The sequence below is a fragment of the Cervus canadensis genome, chromosome 31 (assembly GCF_019320065.1).
Source record: "Cervus canadensis isolate Bull #8, Minnesota chromosome 31, ASM1932006v1, whole genome shotgun sequence".
Lineage (NCBI taxonomy): Eukaryota > Metazoa > Chordata > Mammalia > Artiodactyla > Cervidae > Cervus > Cervus canadensis.
The window spans coordinates 32938122-32953227 of NC_057416.1; the positions used below are offsets into that span (position 1 = coordinate 32938122).

The following is a 15106-nucleotide window of genomic DNA, read 5'->3' on the forward strand; positions in this document are numbered from 1 at the left end:
AGCGAATTCTCAATATTTGTTGAATAGAATTGACCTGAATTCTGCCTTAAGGTTGAAATCTGAAAGTAGCATTGAGGCTGCTTCCCAGAGAGGTCTAACATACTGAGACATTTGTATTTTTTGGATGCAGAGAGAACTCCCCGGTCACTATCGTCCTTGGATGGAAATTGCCAACAGACTTCCCCAGTTAATTGAGAACCATCAGCTTCGAGCTCAAGTAGATGAGGTATAACATCTTGTGTTCTCCCTGACCCTTTCTCACGACCCTGTTTTCATCCTCTCACCACTTTTCTTTCTCCACATTGTAGACATGGGTCAGCTGACCACTCACTGAAGGTGGTGACTTTATCCACAGAACTGAAACAATCTCACTCTTGGTGATGAGTGGAATAACACTTGCTTCTTGTATGATGTGTGTTTCCCTAAAATTTCCAGAGCATACACAGAACAATTCCTGGACTATATTATATTAAGCACTCAACAAATATTTGTTTTGTTTTTAAAGAAGGCAATCTGGTTAAGAATTGTCAGGAAATTGATAGATAAGTTGTATCTGGGTCAGGATAGGCATGGAATTCTCACATCAAGCCCCATGGTCAGGGTTCCCTGAGTTGGGAAGAGCCTCTGAAGAAGGGAATAGCTACCCACTCCCAGTTTTCTTGCCTAGAGAATTATATGGACAGAGAAGCCTGTCAGGGTACAGTCCAAGGGGTCTCAAAGAGTCAGATACAACTGAGTGACTAACACTTTCACTTTCACTCATAGACAATTAACAATGTTATCATAGTTTCCGGTTAACAGCAAAGAGACTTAACCATACACATACATGTGTTCATTCCCAAACTCCCCTTCCATCCAGGTGGCAGATTCAAATAAAGAATTACTATACAACCCAGCAATCACATTACTAAATATTTACCCAAGTAAACTGAAATTTTGTGTTCATGGAAAAGCAGATGTGTAAGTGATTATCTAAACCAGAAACCACCAAGATGTCCCTCAACAGGGGAATTTTATTTGTTTATTTTTTAACAGGGGAATTTTAAACTGAGTACAAAGGCCTGAACATTTGTGTGGTTCCCAAATTCATGCATTGAAATCCTCATCCCCAATGTGATAGTGTTAGGAGGCGGAGCCTTTGGAGGTGATTAGTCAGAGATCTGCTGAGAAACAGACTTTTTTTTATCTATCTATATAGGAAGGGACTTATTAGGAGGGATTGGCACACATGATTACTGAGGCTGAGAGGTCCCACAGTCTGCCACCTGCAAGTTGGAGGAGGCCCAGGAAAGCTGAGAACCCAGGGAGCCAATGGTGCAAGTTCCAGTCTGAATCTGAAGATCTAAGAACTAGGAGTGCTAATGCTACGGGTCAGGGGAAGTGGCTGTCCCAGCTTAAACAGAGCAATGCCTCCCTTTCTCCATTTTGTTCTTTTCAGGCCCTACGCAGGGCAGTGATTCCACCTGAGCTGGTGAGGTGAGTTCCTTACTCAGTCCCCACATCTCTTCCAGAACCTCTTCCAGAATCTCTCAGAGACACACCCCAAAATGTTTACCAGCCATCTGGGCTTCTCTTAGCCTAGTCAAACTGACACCTCAAATCAACCAACACCCAAGGTAATTGAGTCATGAGAGAAGAAGGGGATAGTTATAAATGGGATGAGTGCCCTTATCAAAGTGACCCCAGGGCTCTATGACACTCTGTTGTTGTCATGGGAAGATACAGCAAGAAGACAGCAAGACAGTTCTCAATAGAACCCCATCGTGCCGGCACTCTGGTCTTGGACTGCCAGCTTCCAAAACCAAAATAATTAAATTTCCATTGTTCATAAGCCCTCTAGCCTGTGGTACTTTGTTACAACAGTCTGGAAGACACTGAGTTGTCTTCATATGAAGGAATGCTATTCAGTGGCAAAAATGAATAAGCTATTGGTTTATTCAACAATATGGATAAACTCTATGTACATTTTGCTAAATGAAACTTGTCAGAATCGAAAGGCTACATATCCCGATTCCATTCATGTGACATTGCAGAGAAGGTGAACCCTATAAGGACAGAACACAGGTCAATGGTGATGAGAGACTGAAGAGAAAGGATTACTAAAGGGGGATTTTAGGATAACATAACTGGAGTCTATGGTATTCTGGTGGTGGATACGTGATTCTATGCATTTGTGAAACCCATAGAATTGTACATCACATAGTGAAGGGTCCGCAAATTTTAAAATATTAACCAGAATGTTGGGAGATGCTGGAATGGAATGCAGACAATCACACCTAGGTGAATCTAGCTGTCCTACAGATGCATGACATCACTTTAGGAAAGAGGGTAGGGAAAGGGAGATGACCTAGGTTACTCAGAAAAGTGATGCTGTGACTGGTGCTGGGTTAAAAAAGAACCATTTGTAATCACTGCGCTCAAGCTGGTGAATTTGTTTTGCAAAGCAGTACAGTTGAACAATTCTGAAACCATTGTGTGTGTGTGTGTACACACACTAGGCTGAGCAAATAAATAAATGAATTGTGGTGATATTTCACTGTCAGAGAGGCAAGTTATAACAAGGCAGGAAAATAAGATCAACCTGTGACACCAGGTTAGAGCTGGAGACATCTGATATGTTTAGCATTTTAGCATCATTTATGTGGGTTCTTTGGAGAAGGAAATGGCAACACACTCTCATATTGTTGTCTGGAGAATCCCACGGACAGAGGAACCTGGCAGGCTACAGTCCATGGGGTCACACGAGTCGGACATGACTTAGTGACTAAACCATCACCACCATGTGGGTTCTTTTCCACTAGCGCTACCTGGGATGCCCTTATATACACGTACATGCACACTGATACATAGATGGACAAATAAATTTATGTGGATAAACAGTGTATATAATAGGTGTATGGGCTTGCCAGGTAGCTCAGTGGTAAAGAATCTGCCTGCCAAGCAGGAGATGTGAGTTCTATGCCTAGGTAAGGAAATACCCTGGAGAAGGAAATGGCAGCCTACTTCAGTATTCTTGCCTGGGAAATCCCATTGACAAAGGAGCTTGGCGGGCTGTAGTCCATGGGGTTGCAAGAGGGCTGGACATGGCTTAGGGACTAAACAGCAGTGGCAGCATAACAGGCGTACACACACACATCCTGCTCCTTACTCATCCAGCCGTGTCAGATTCTCTGTGACCACGTGGACTGTAGCCCGCAAGACTCCTCTGTCCAATGGATTCTCTAGGTAAGAATATTGGAGTGGATTCCCATGCCCTCCTCCAGGGGATCTTCCCGACCCAGGGATCGAACTCAGGTCTCTTGCATTGCAGGCGGATTCTTTACCCCTGACCCACCAGGGCATACCCCCACCCCCCATACACATGCACTATTTCCTAACTTGGCCCACTGTGAGGATCTAGAAACAGTGGCATTCCGCTAGCAAAGAGCAAACCCAGTGCCCATTTATTTGAACTCTTTTCCAATCAACGGAAGTAGGGCTCCTTGGAGAAAGAGTTGATTATAAATCCTGAGCTAGGAAAAAATAGAAGGTGACCCCAGAACATCTTGGAACTTTATTCCCTTACCTTGAGGCTGCAGGGTAGGTAGCCAGTAGCCACTCATGGCCACTGAGCCCTTGAAATATGACTGGGGACAAATTAACATGTCAGATATCCACTGGATTTTAAAGACTTACTATAAAAGGAGAGTGTAAAATATCTCGATATTTTTAATGTTGATCGTGTGTTAACATTTTGCATATATTAATCTCGATAAAATGTTATTAAAACCAATTCCACTTCAGTGTTTTCTTTTTATCTTTCCTATTTTTAAAATGTGGTTGATAGAATGTAAAATGACACATATGGCTTTCAGATTTTCATCTGGCAGAGAGGACTTTATAGTGCAGGGCAGTGGCCAGCAGAACTGAACTATAACCCTGGCTCAGTACCTCCTGGCTCTGTGACCTTGGGCAAATATCTTACCCTTGCTGATCCTCAGTTATGGCCTGTGAGTCTTGGGAGAAGATGGGATACCAACCTGAGTGAGACGCTTTTAGCATCAAGGCTTGGACATTTTAGTAACTTCCTTAGAATAAATACTGAATAAATAACTCTGGTTGTAATTTTCAGGCTGGTTCTTGTTAAAATGCAATATCTCAGTGGTCCTCCCAACCCCGCCTTTCCCCTCTTCCCTCCCTTCCTCGCCCACACCCCCCTAACGCACAGAACTTTCAAGATTGTATCTCAGTCAATTTTTAGGACAAAATGTGGAATCTGGTACAAAGCAGAAGACAGGGAAAGGCTGTCCATAGAGGACCGCATAGGAAGGAGTCCCATCCCGGAGGCAGAAGCTTCTACGAGGGCGATAGGACCCCTGGTCCCATCCCACTCCTCTCTCAAAGAAATACATGCCATTATCACGGCCGCCCTTCTGGCACTTGGGACCCCAGAGAGGTGCGCCTGGAAGGACCTAGATCAGACTGTGTCTAGAACTGGGGGCAGGATGGCGGAGATGGGGGTTGGGGGGAGGAAACCCAGCCGGGATATGCAGGGAAATTAGAGCTCAGAGGTGTCATCTGAAGCAGGCAGGGCTATCCTGAACTAAACTGAGAAACTGGTACTATTTGCAGAAGCAGGGCTGTCAGGAATAAAATATTTGTGCACAGGGTGTTGCTTTCAATAGCAACTGTGGCCTCCACACTTCCCTATGACTCATCTTGAGGAGGAAGCCGGTGGAGAAGTGAAAAGACCCACCCAGGGTCACCGGGAGAGTTCGGACAAGGACTGAACAGCCTTTGGGCTCCCCACAACCACCCCCTCGTAGGGAATTTGTTGGGTCGATTCCTAATTCCGTTGGACTTCGTTTACCTTTTCACCTAGGAATTATACTGAGAGAGTCACGCCCGCAGCAGGTGGGCTGATACTGAAGTTCAGTGGTACCCATTAAGCAGAAGGTGTTTGATAAGGCAGGATTGTAAAAGTCGCCCTGGGAGACTCCCTGTTTGATACATGATATCAGTCTTGGGACTACCTTATTCTGTTAATATAACACTCCAATCAAGTTGCCACTTCAATAATGGTGACCAGTGTCCAGACACTACCATGGGGACAATTTGGGGGCTTGCATGGGATGTAGGTATTGGCATTTCATGAACAATATCATGTGAAAGACCTCTCTTACTGCAGTGTCCTGAGATTAGGGCAGAAATGAGTGTGTGAGGATTGCCTTAACTGAAACATAACCCACCAGTTACACCCAAAGGACCCTTCAAGCCACAAAACTCCCATGGCCATTACACCCCCGCAACTGGTAACCTCCGGACATTTCTCCTGAACAGATGCCGCTCTTGAACTGCCAGTTCCTCACAGGTTACCGAGAGTGGCGCCTGGCACGCCTCGTCCTGAGCTTTATCACCATGGGGTATGTCTGGCAGGATGGGGAGACGCAGCCCAAAGAGGTAGGGACAAAGGAACTCCTGTCTTCTCATCTGGCAGGTTCTCTGTCCCTGAAGGACACTGTCTACACTGTTTTCCTGGAAAATGGCTCCTTTCACGGTCTTCTTTTGGGTTTGAGATGAAGGAAGCACAAAGGCTTCCCGGGTGGGTCAGTGGTAAAGAATCTGCCTGCAATACAGGAGAGATGAGTTCAATCCCTGGGTCGGGAGGATCTCCTGGAGAAGGAAATGGCAACCCACTCCAGTATTTTTGCCTGAGAAAGCCCATGAACAGAGGAGGCTGGGGGCCTATAGTCCGTGGGGGTCTCAAAGAGTCAGACATGACTTAACTATTACCCAGCAGCAGCAGTAAAATGAAGTGCAAAAGGCCCATTTAAATGAAAGACCATTTCTCCCCACCTGGCCAGGAAGTTAATTTTCTTTAGCACTGGGAGCCCTTTCATTTGTTTTTGAATTGTTTTTCTTTTCTTCTTTCTGACCCGCACTTTCTTCTAGGAATGTTAAACTGGTGCATTTGAAGGCAAGTCATAAGATATCATGAAACCCTGAATGACCCGTTTTACAGCATTTTGTGCTCTTCCTCACATCAGTAACCACAGCATTCACAGTCTCATACGCTTATAGCAATGCTGTACCCATTTTACAGACAGTCAAGGACTACAGAAGTTAAATTTCTGGCCCAAGGCTAGGTAGCAAGTTTGTGGAAAATCCAGGGTCACAACCCAGACCTTCTGATTTCACTAATGCAGCCTTCATTCCCCAGAGACACACATTACCGTTTATAACACTGTGCTTATTTTATTTTTTTTTTTGATGTTGCTTGTTATCTACCAAATGCTGGTCTGTCTCTTAACATTTCATGCAAATCTCTTCTGACTCCTTGCATAACTTTTTACGGTTTCGACCTGAACCTCAGAACATGAAGTCTTTGAGCTTCACTTACCACAGTATAAATTACTATTCGTTTCACTTTTTTATAAATGGACCTTTTACAGAAATCAGGATGTTATCCTTGTTTTGCTTCTGCAAGCTTGAGTGAGCAACCTGTTCTTACTTTGTTTGCCTGGGTTTATTCTACAATTTGTCTATCAAGTAAATAGAGGAGACTCCCAGTGATGAAAGCAAGGCTAAGTGAGATAAGAGATGGGAAGGAAGCAGAGAGCTACTGTGGACTGTTTAAATGTCAGGGCATCTAACTTTAAAGAGTCATGTGTCTGATGTGGAAAAGTTTGAAGTCTAGGCACACATGATGGAACATCCCAATGGATTTTTCCTCCTCTTTCTGTTCTCCAGACCAGCATCCTCGCTTGGGGAAGGGATGAAGTAGGTGACAAGGGAGGGAGACACCAGCTTCCGGTGTGTCTGTGACCTTCCAGATCACCACTGAGCTCCCTACACCCATTCCCACACACCACCTCAAACCATCTCTACTTTCCCTGTATTTCCTCCTTTAACTTTTCTACTGTGGAGACACCTCATTCCTGCACTGCCCTCCTCATCCCCTGCCTCCCAAGGGAAGCTGGCCTTAGGCTTAAATTTGAAAACTATTATTGTTGAGTCGCTGCCACATCTGACTCTCTGTGACCCCATGGACTGCAGCACCCCAGGCTTCTCTGTCCTTCACCATCTCCAGGAGTTTGCTCAAGCTCATGTCCATTGTGTTGGTGATGCCATCCAACCGTCTGGTCTTCTGTCCCTCCCCTCTCATCCTGCCCTCCACCTTTCCCAGAATCAGGGTCTTTTCCAGTGAGTCAGCTCTTCACATCAGGTGGCCAAAGGACTGGAACTTCGGCTTTAGCATCAGTCCTTCCAATGAATATTCAGGACTGATTTCCTTTAGGATGGACTGGTTGGATCTCCTTGCAGTCCAAGGGACTCTAAAGAGTCTTCTCCAGCACCACAGTTTGAAAGCAGCTTCAGTGCTCAGCCTTCTTTCTGGTCCAACTTTCATACCCATATATGACTACTGAAAAACCATAACTTTGACTATATGGACCTTTGTTTCAGATTTTTAATACGCTGTCTAGCCTTGTCATAGCTTTCCTTCCAAGGAGCAAATGTCTTTTTAATTTTGTGGCTGAAGCCACTGCAGTGATTTTGGAGCCCAAGAAAAGAAAATCTGTCACTGCTTCCACTTTTTCCCCATCTATTTGCCATGAAGTGATGGAACCAGATGTCATGATCTTAGTTTTATGAATGCTAAGTTTTAAGCCAGCTCTCTTTCATCCTCATCAAGAGGCTCTTTAGCTCCTCTGCACTTTCTGTGAATAGATATTTTTACATTAAGGGGGAAGGAAGTTGGAAGTGGGAGAAAGGAGGCATAAGAATATTCTTTTCAATCTATTTAGCCTTGTTGATGGTTAGAGTCCCCCACTCCCATCCCCATGGGTCCTGGTAATTTTTCTGGATATTTGGACAAAGAGGGTTCTTTAGAGAGGTCCTCAGATTACTCAGGGATTGAATGGGGACTGTCCTAAGGTGACTTACTTGAAGTTGTTATTGGGTGTGATGAAATATTCTAGTCTTCCCATCTGTCTCCCCGAGAAAAGGACAAACACACACATATATACACAAACACATACACATATTTGTTCCTAAAACTAAGACTATGCAGAAAACACTTGTATGCAGGTATCTACATTATCTGTCTGGATATATATAGGATATATATATATATATATATATATACATATATACACACACACACACAGAGGGATATTCTCTCACAGCTCATCAACTCAGTCCCCACTTATGCCTCAACATTTGTTCATACTCTTAATTGTACAATTTTTAGAGATTATTTTATACTATATATGTACATGCATGGTCCAATTTTGTACTTTTCACATATATTTCAGACCATACTCATAAATAATATATCCACTAGGTTGTTAAAGAATAAATATGAGAGTGAGGTGTGTATTATATTTATATTAATTATATGGATATGTGTTAATTAATTATATATATTAATTACATGGATTAATTATATGATTACTCATATGAGTGAGTGAGTGAAGTCACTCAGTCGTGTCCGACTCTCTGCGACCCCATGGACTGTAGCCCACCAGGCTCCTCCATCCATGGAATTTTCTAGGCAAGAGTACTGGAGTGGGTTGCCATTTCCTTCTCCAGGGGATCTTCCCGACCCAGGGATTGGACCCGGGTCTCCCACATCGCGGGCAGGCGCTTTACAATCTGAGCCACCAGGGAACCCCACTCATATAATTCCATTTTTATTCTCAGGTTATTTCTTTACCACATGATTTTTAGGAATAAAAAACCAATTGACATAGTTGCTCAGTCATGTCCAACTCTTTGAGACCGCATGAGCTGGGGCTCTGTCAGGCTCCTCTGTCCAGGGGATGCTCCGGGCAAGGATACTGGAGTGAGTTGTCATGCCCTCCTCCAGGGGATCTTCCTGACCCAGGGATCGAACCCACATCTCTTATGCCTCCTGCATTGGCAGGCAGGCTCTTTACCCCTAGCACCACCTGGGAAGCTCACACACTACTGATACTATGTATAAAACAGATAACAAATGAGAACCTACTCTATAGCACAGGGAATTCTACTCAGTGCTCTATGGTGACCTAAATGGGGAGGAAATCCAACAAAGAGGGGATATACATATACGTGTATCTGGTTCAATTTTCCACACTAACTACACAGGAACTAATTACACAGAAGCTAACACAGCATTGAAAAACAAATATATGCCAATAATAAAAAAAAGACAAGATTGCTTCCTCCATTGCATTCTTTCTATAATGTGCTAACTGTCTGCATTTATATCCGCAAGATTCTGCCAAGAAACCTTGCCCTGCCCTTTGTCGAGGTCTCCAGGAACCTGGGGCTCCCTCCTATCCTCGTTCACTCGGACTTGGTGCTGGCCAACTGGGCTACTAGGAACCCAGGAGGGTAAGACCAGGAGAGGGTGCTTGGGATCTGAACAAATGAAAACTGGGTAAGGGAGAGGTTTGTGATTTCTCTTGTTACAGGAAAAGTCCAAACTTTGTCAGCTCTTTTGGTTGAGAGATGCTCATATTTATTACCTGGGGCCTTCCCTGGTGGCTCAGATAGTAAAGAATCTGCCTGCAATGTGGGAGACCCAGGTTCGATCCCTGAGTCCGGAAGATCCCCTGGAGAAGGAAATGGCACTCCACTTCAGTATTCTAACCTAGGAAATTTTATAAACAGAGGGGCCTGGCAGGCTACCATCCATGTGGTTGCAAAGAGCCGGACACGACTGAGCAACTAACACACTTGTGGTGTCAAAGAAAGGGTGAACTTAAACCCAAGTTCAAAATTCACAGTTCACAGGAGTTTCCTCTCAACCCACTCTGAACATGCTGGGACAGGTTGTTACAAAGATATGAAAGGAACAAGATAAATTGTCTGGATGGCCACAGGCTCAGTGTTTTGGGTCTGATATGTACGTTGAGACTTGGCTCACTCTTTGTTACACCAAGACCTGTAGGGAAGAAAACATTGCCCTTCTTCACATCTAGGCTCCTTGGCTAGTCTAATCATCAAACTGACTTAAGGCAGATGAACAGAGGGGGCTTCCCAGATAGTGCTGGTGGTAAGGAACCTGCCTGCCCGTGCAGGAGATGTAAGGGATGGGAATTCAGTCCCCTGGGTCGGGAAGATCCCCTGGAGGAGGGCATGGCAACCCACTCCAGTATTCTTGCCTGGAGAATCCCGTGGACAGAGGAGCCTGGTCGGCTATGGTCCATAGGGTTACAAAGAGAGAGACACGCCTGAAGCAACTTAGCACTCATGCACGCACAGATGAACAGAAGAAAAACAAATTTAATTTTGTATATGTTGGAACTCCATAAAAATATGAAGCTGAAGATGTGACTGAAGCAGGCAGCTTTTATAACTTCTAGACAAGGAAACAGTACATTTGTAAAAACTTGACAAGACACTGGGGTTTGGGCTTGGGGTAGCTAATTAGGGGAGAGGTAGCAAGGTTTGTTTGTACAAGCTCCTCAGCCCCACATTCCTGTCTCTGGCGATAAGACTCTTTCTCTACCGCCTGGCACAGAGAGGACGTCCTTCACATGGAAGATTTATTTCCTACTTTCAGGGGCACAAAGAGGTCAGGGTGTCCTTTTGGCAACTGCTGTTTCTCAAGTACCTTTAATTCAAAATAATCCATCAAAGTGATATATTTGGGATGATGTATTCTGCTGCCCTCAGGCCCATAGCCTAGTAACAGCCCCTGACATCTAAACTGTGTGTGTGTCTGAAGGTTCATTTGCTCACAGATGCACATGCCTTGTGTACACATGACCCTGGATGGCATATCAAGTTTGCAAACTGATTTGTTCCTTTCTTTTCTTTTTCTTCTGTCAATCACTGAAATTGGACTAGACCCCTGGAAATCAGGTAAGCTATCAGAAATCCTTCACTCACTTTAGTTCAGTTCAGCCGCTCAGTTGTATCTGACCCTTTGTGACCCCATACTCACTTTAGGATTCTCGCTAACTGTAAAAATTTACAATAAAATAAACATACAAAAAAGAAAGCATCCCATATTGCATGTATAATATATAATTTATAGAAATGCATGAAAAAAAAAAAGACTAGAAGAACATATGTTTCAAATCAACAGCCCCAAAGTTAACAGTAGTTGTCTCTGCTATGTGTAAATTAAGGAATTAATTTTCTTTGCTATATTTTCCAATTTGTACATTAAAAAAAAAGTAAAAGCCAATGCAATAAGAGCAAACAAATAAACCACTCCTCACCAAAGCTTCACCAGTTCTCTAATTCTCTGTGATTTTTTTTCAAGTCTAATGCTCTAGTGGTAAAGAACCCGCCTCCAATGCAGTAATTCAGGAGAAGTAAGAGACGTGGGTTTGATCCCTGGGCCAGGAAGATCCCCTGGAGGAGCGCATGTCAACCCACTCCAGTACTCTTGCCTGGAGAAACCCACAGACAGAGGAGACTGGTGGGCTACAGTCCATGGGGTTGCACAGAGTTGAACACAACTGAACTGACAGCACACACACGCACGCAAAATCTGAAAAAGATCTCTGGTCTCACCATAACTTCTATGAAAGGACACAGGGCAGGCTGTGGCTGCTACAGCTACAGAATCCCTTTGAAATATTACAGAGACTGGAGCTTGCGGGGCAAATCTGGTTGAGATGTTTTTAGACTCCTCTTTCACTAGAGAGCACAGTTAACCTCTAAGTTGGCATTGCCTCTCTAATCAACAAACCTCAGCTCAATAAGGGGTTCAGCATAAAAGCTTTGGCTCGGAAGATGGAGAGATGAAGGGTGAAGACCCCATTTTGCACAGAAATGTGACTCTGCTGAAATTATGGGAGTCCCTGACTTACTTTTCTTTTGTGTTTTTCATTTCTTCTTGTTTTTAAAATGTTAGAGGCAGAGGTGATTTATGGAATGAAGTTTGCATGCTTCATAGACTGGATTCAGCTCTGGGGTATTTGAATCCATGTGATAACAGGTCATTTAAGAATGATCCTCTATTACAGTCTTCAGCTTTCATTACTATAATACAGAATTTGGTAGGGGATGGGGGGAGAAACTGATTAGAGAGAGTCCCAGCCTGAGTTATGAAACGGCTCCAGTGACTAAGCAACTGGATGAACTTGGGGAAGTGACTTTGCTTCTTTGGGCTATATTTTTCTGTCTGTAGAAAAGGGGCGTGGAGTTAGCCATGGCCTGGGCCTTCCAGGTGGCTCAGATGGTAAAGAATCTGCCTGCAGTGTGGGAGACTCAGGTTCAGTTCAGTCCCTGGGTTGGGAAGATCCCCTGGAGAAGGGCACGGCTACCTAATCCAGTATTCTTGCCTGGGAAATCCCATGGACAGTGGAGCCCAGCAGGCCACAGTTCATAGAGTCCTGAAGATTCAGACATGACAGAGCAACTATCATCTTATGCTCCCTGTAGCTCTATGACTCTGTGTTCCTAACAGGAAGGGTGTGTGAAGAATCAACCCTACTTGTCCACCCGTGCTGTAGTGGTTTCCTGAGGTTGGAGTGGTGGTCTGGGACCATCAAGGCTGTGCCAGACTTTGGGAGTTCAGCTTAGGCGCACTTGGGCTGGAGCAGATGTGTCCCTTTCCTTCCTGTATGCTGCTGAAGAGATGTTTGTCCTAGGCTGCCCTGCGGAGATGAGTAGCTTGGCCGCTGGTTCCACCTTGGACTAGCAGTTACCTGACTGGAGGCCACCCCTGGGCCCTGCATACTCACCGTGCCCAAACCTCTCTAACCACGTGGTCATCTCTCCCTCCCAAGGAACTTGGATACCATTGTCTCATTCCCTGGGGGAGAAAGCCTGCGTGGTTTTATACTGGTGACTGTTTTGGTGGAGAAAGCAGCCGTGCCTGGGATTAAGGTATCTTTCCACCCAAAGCACTTTTTTTTTTTTTTTCTCCTAAATGAGAAATCTGTGAGCTTTCTTTCCCACCCACACCCTTTCTCTACAGTGACAGAATCAGTATAGACTCCTGTTTTGGTTAGTTAAGCAAAGAGATTGAAGTTCTAGCTCCCATTCCTCAACTACCATAAAGCTTAGAATTGACCATTTGCCCACGGTCAAAACAGAGAAGTATTGTTCTAGGCAATGGGAGATCTGGGGGAATAAGAAAGACATTGCTCTGGCTTCCAAGTGAGGCTCAGGATCCAGTGGGGGAAGGTGGGTTGATATCGGGTGTAACGAGGAAAAGAGTGCTGAGTTTCATGGAAAGACATCTAAAATCTAATTCAGACTCAACAGGTTGGGCAAAACTTCCCATGGGAAATGACAGGTCTGAAAGCTAATCCCTGAGTAATGTAGACAGAGAGACAGAGATAGAGAGACAGAGTCTGATCTCTGGCAGGAGGAGATGCCATACAAAGGCTCTGAGTTCAAATGAACCCTCCTTGAGAACCAACGAAGACCCCCTGTGTAGCACAGGGAACTCTACTCAGTCTTATGTGGCTGCCTGGATGGGAGGGGAGTTTGAGGGGTTAATAGATACACGTGTATGTATGGTTGAATCCCTTTGCTGTCCACCTGAAACCATCACAACATTGTTAATTAGCTATACCTTCAACAGAAAATGAAAAGTTAAAAAAAAAACTAGCTAAACTAAAAATGTATCATCCTTGAAGTCACCTAGCCCTTGGGGGTTGTAAACTTGTATCCCTTTAAGGCTCAGGCAGGTCCCAGGAAGGTCAGGTGTCCACAGAGCATCCATGTCTTGCCTAGAGATATTGGAGTTAGATTTCTGTCCTTCCTCACCACCTTCCCTGATAAGCATATTTTGGGTGGCTTCCGTATCTAGAGTGGGGTTATTGGGCTACCAGATTGGGCTACTGCTCCTTCCTTCACTCTGAAACTATGTGGTCACTTTACTCCTCATCCGTGTGTTTATTATGGAAACAGGATCAGATACTGGTAAGGGGTTCAGATAAAGTGGAGGCTGCTAATGACAGGACTCTGGAACTGAGCGGTCCACAGATTCTGATTTTCCATCAGACAAGAGTTGAGGAGTGAAGGTGTCCTGATTCAAGACATAGAAGTAGGAAGGATGCTCATGTGTGATAACTCCAGAAGAAGGAAGGAGGGAAATGAGGGAGGGAGGCCCCTGAGAGGGACAAGAAGGAGCAGCCAGGGGAAAGATCCAGAAAGACCTAACCAGGTCCATCCAGCAGTTGACCAGAGAGACTGTCCTCTCAGGAGGACCTCACGGCCAATCTGGTTGAGGACCACTCCCCGGGGGAGCCTCGCCACGCGGTCTAGCAGGCAGAGGGCTGCCCTTCCTGGACTCCCCACCTCAGTTGACCGTAAGTGAATGCTCGTGCACTGAGGGACTGAATCTCGTCTCCAGGCCCTGGTTCAGGCCGTGAACGCCATCTTGCAGCCCAGCCCACACTCCTTGCTTCAAGCCTTGCAGCAACTGAGGGTCTCCATCCAGGACATCACCGGAGCCTTGGGACAAATGCACGGTACATGCGCCTGATGCCTGAGGGCTCTCCTGGTGGGGAAAAGGGCCTGAAGGCTGGGAAGCATCCAGGGGATGGTGCTGCTGTGTTAGCCTGGATTTAAGGTAACTGCCTTTCAGACTGTTGGAAAATGACCTCTCAGTTGGCAGGGATATTTCTGTGCTTTTGGACTCCTTTCCATTTGCTTGCAATTAGGCTGATTTCCTATCTTGGGCGGTCACGTTTCTGTGCATTGAGGTCTCACGTGAAGCTTGGGAAAAGGGGAGGGGCACATATATGGCTTATACCTGCTTTAACCAGCAATGACCCTGGTCCCAGAGAACATGACTGACCTTGGCTTCTTCAGTTCTCCTTTTCTGTGGCCAGCGAAGGGATAGGTTATCCCAGGAGTGGTCACTTAAAGGTCACACCCTTCGCCAACTGGTTAAACATTATTCTGGTGATCACATCACTCGGCAATTTCTTGGCAGCTATTTAACTTCCTCTCTCAGGAGAAACTCCAAAATTAAAATGGAAGAGGGTGTGATCTTTTTAATAAAGGAAAAACAACTGAGTATCCATTCCTTCTGCAAAACAAAATCGATTCTAGTAAAAGAGAGTGTTTATAGGAAATGGAGCAGGAGGGAGGGAGATGGAAACCAGATGTAGCTCAGTTTTAGCTTTTCATTAAAAGGATAGATTGTCCTCACAGACTCTGCGAA

General features: G+C 45.0%; 1 protein-coding gene and 1 long non-coding RNA gene across 6 annotated transcripts in view; one reads left to right on the plus strand and one right to left on the minus strand.

Annotated features, from left to right (window-relative positions):
• Nucleotides 1–15106, plus strand: part of IDO2 (indoleamine 2,3-dioxygenase 2) — a 65145-nt gene that overhangs the window by 23601 nt on the left and 26438 nt on the right. The window contains exons 2-7 of one of the 5 annotated variants that reach the window (XM_043454582.1): nucleotides 131–226; nucleotides 5320–5439; nucleotides 9239–9357; nucleotides 10819–10833; nucleotides 12714–12813; nucleotides 14291–14408. In XM_043454582.1, coding sequence (XP_043310517.1) covers nucleotides 131–226; nucleotides 5320–5439; nucleotides 9239–9357; nucleotides 10819–10833; nucleotides 12714–12813; nucleotides 14291–14408 — 568 coding nt within the window. The remainder of the gene's footprint in view (nucleotides 1–130; nucleotides 227–5319; nucleotides 5440–9238; nucleotides 9358–10818; nucleotides 10834–12713; nucleotides 12814–14290; nucleotides 14409–15106) is intronic. The other 4 variants (XM_043454584.1, XM_043454586.1, XM_043454585.1 and 1 more) reach the window with 4 other exon arrangements.
• The window catches only part of LOC122432569, a 34242-nt gene that overhangs the window by 11098 nt on the left and 8038 nt on the right, over nucleotides 1–15106 (minus strand). The window lies entirely within an intron of this gene.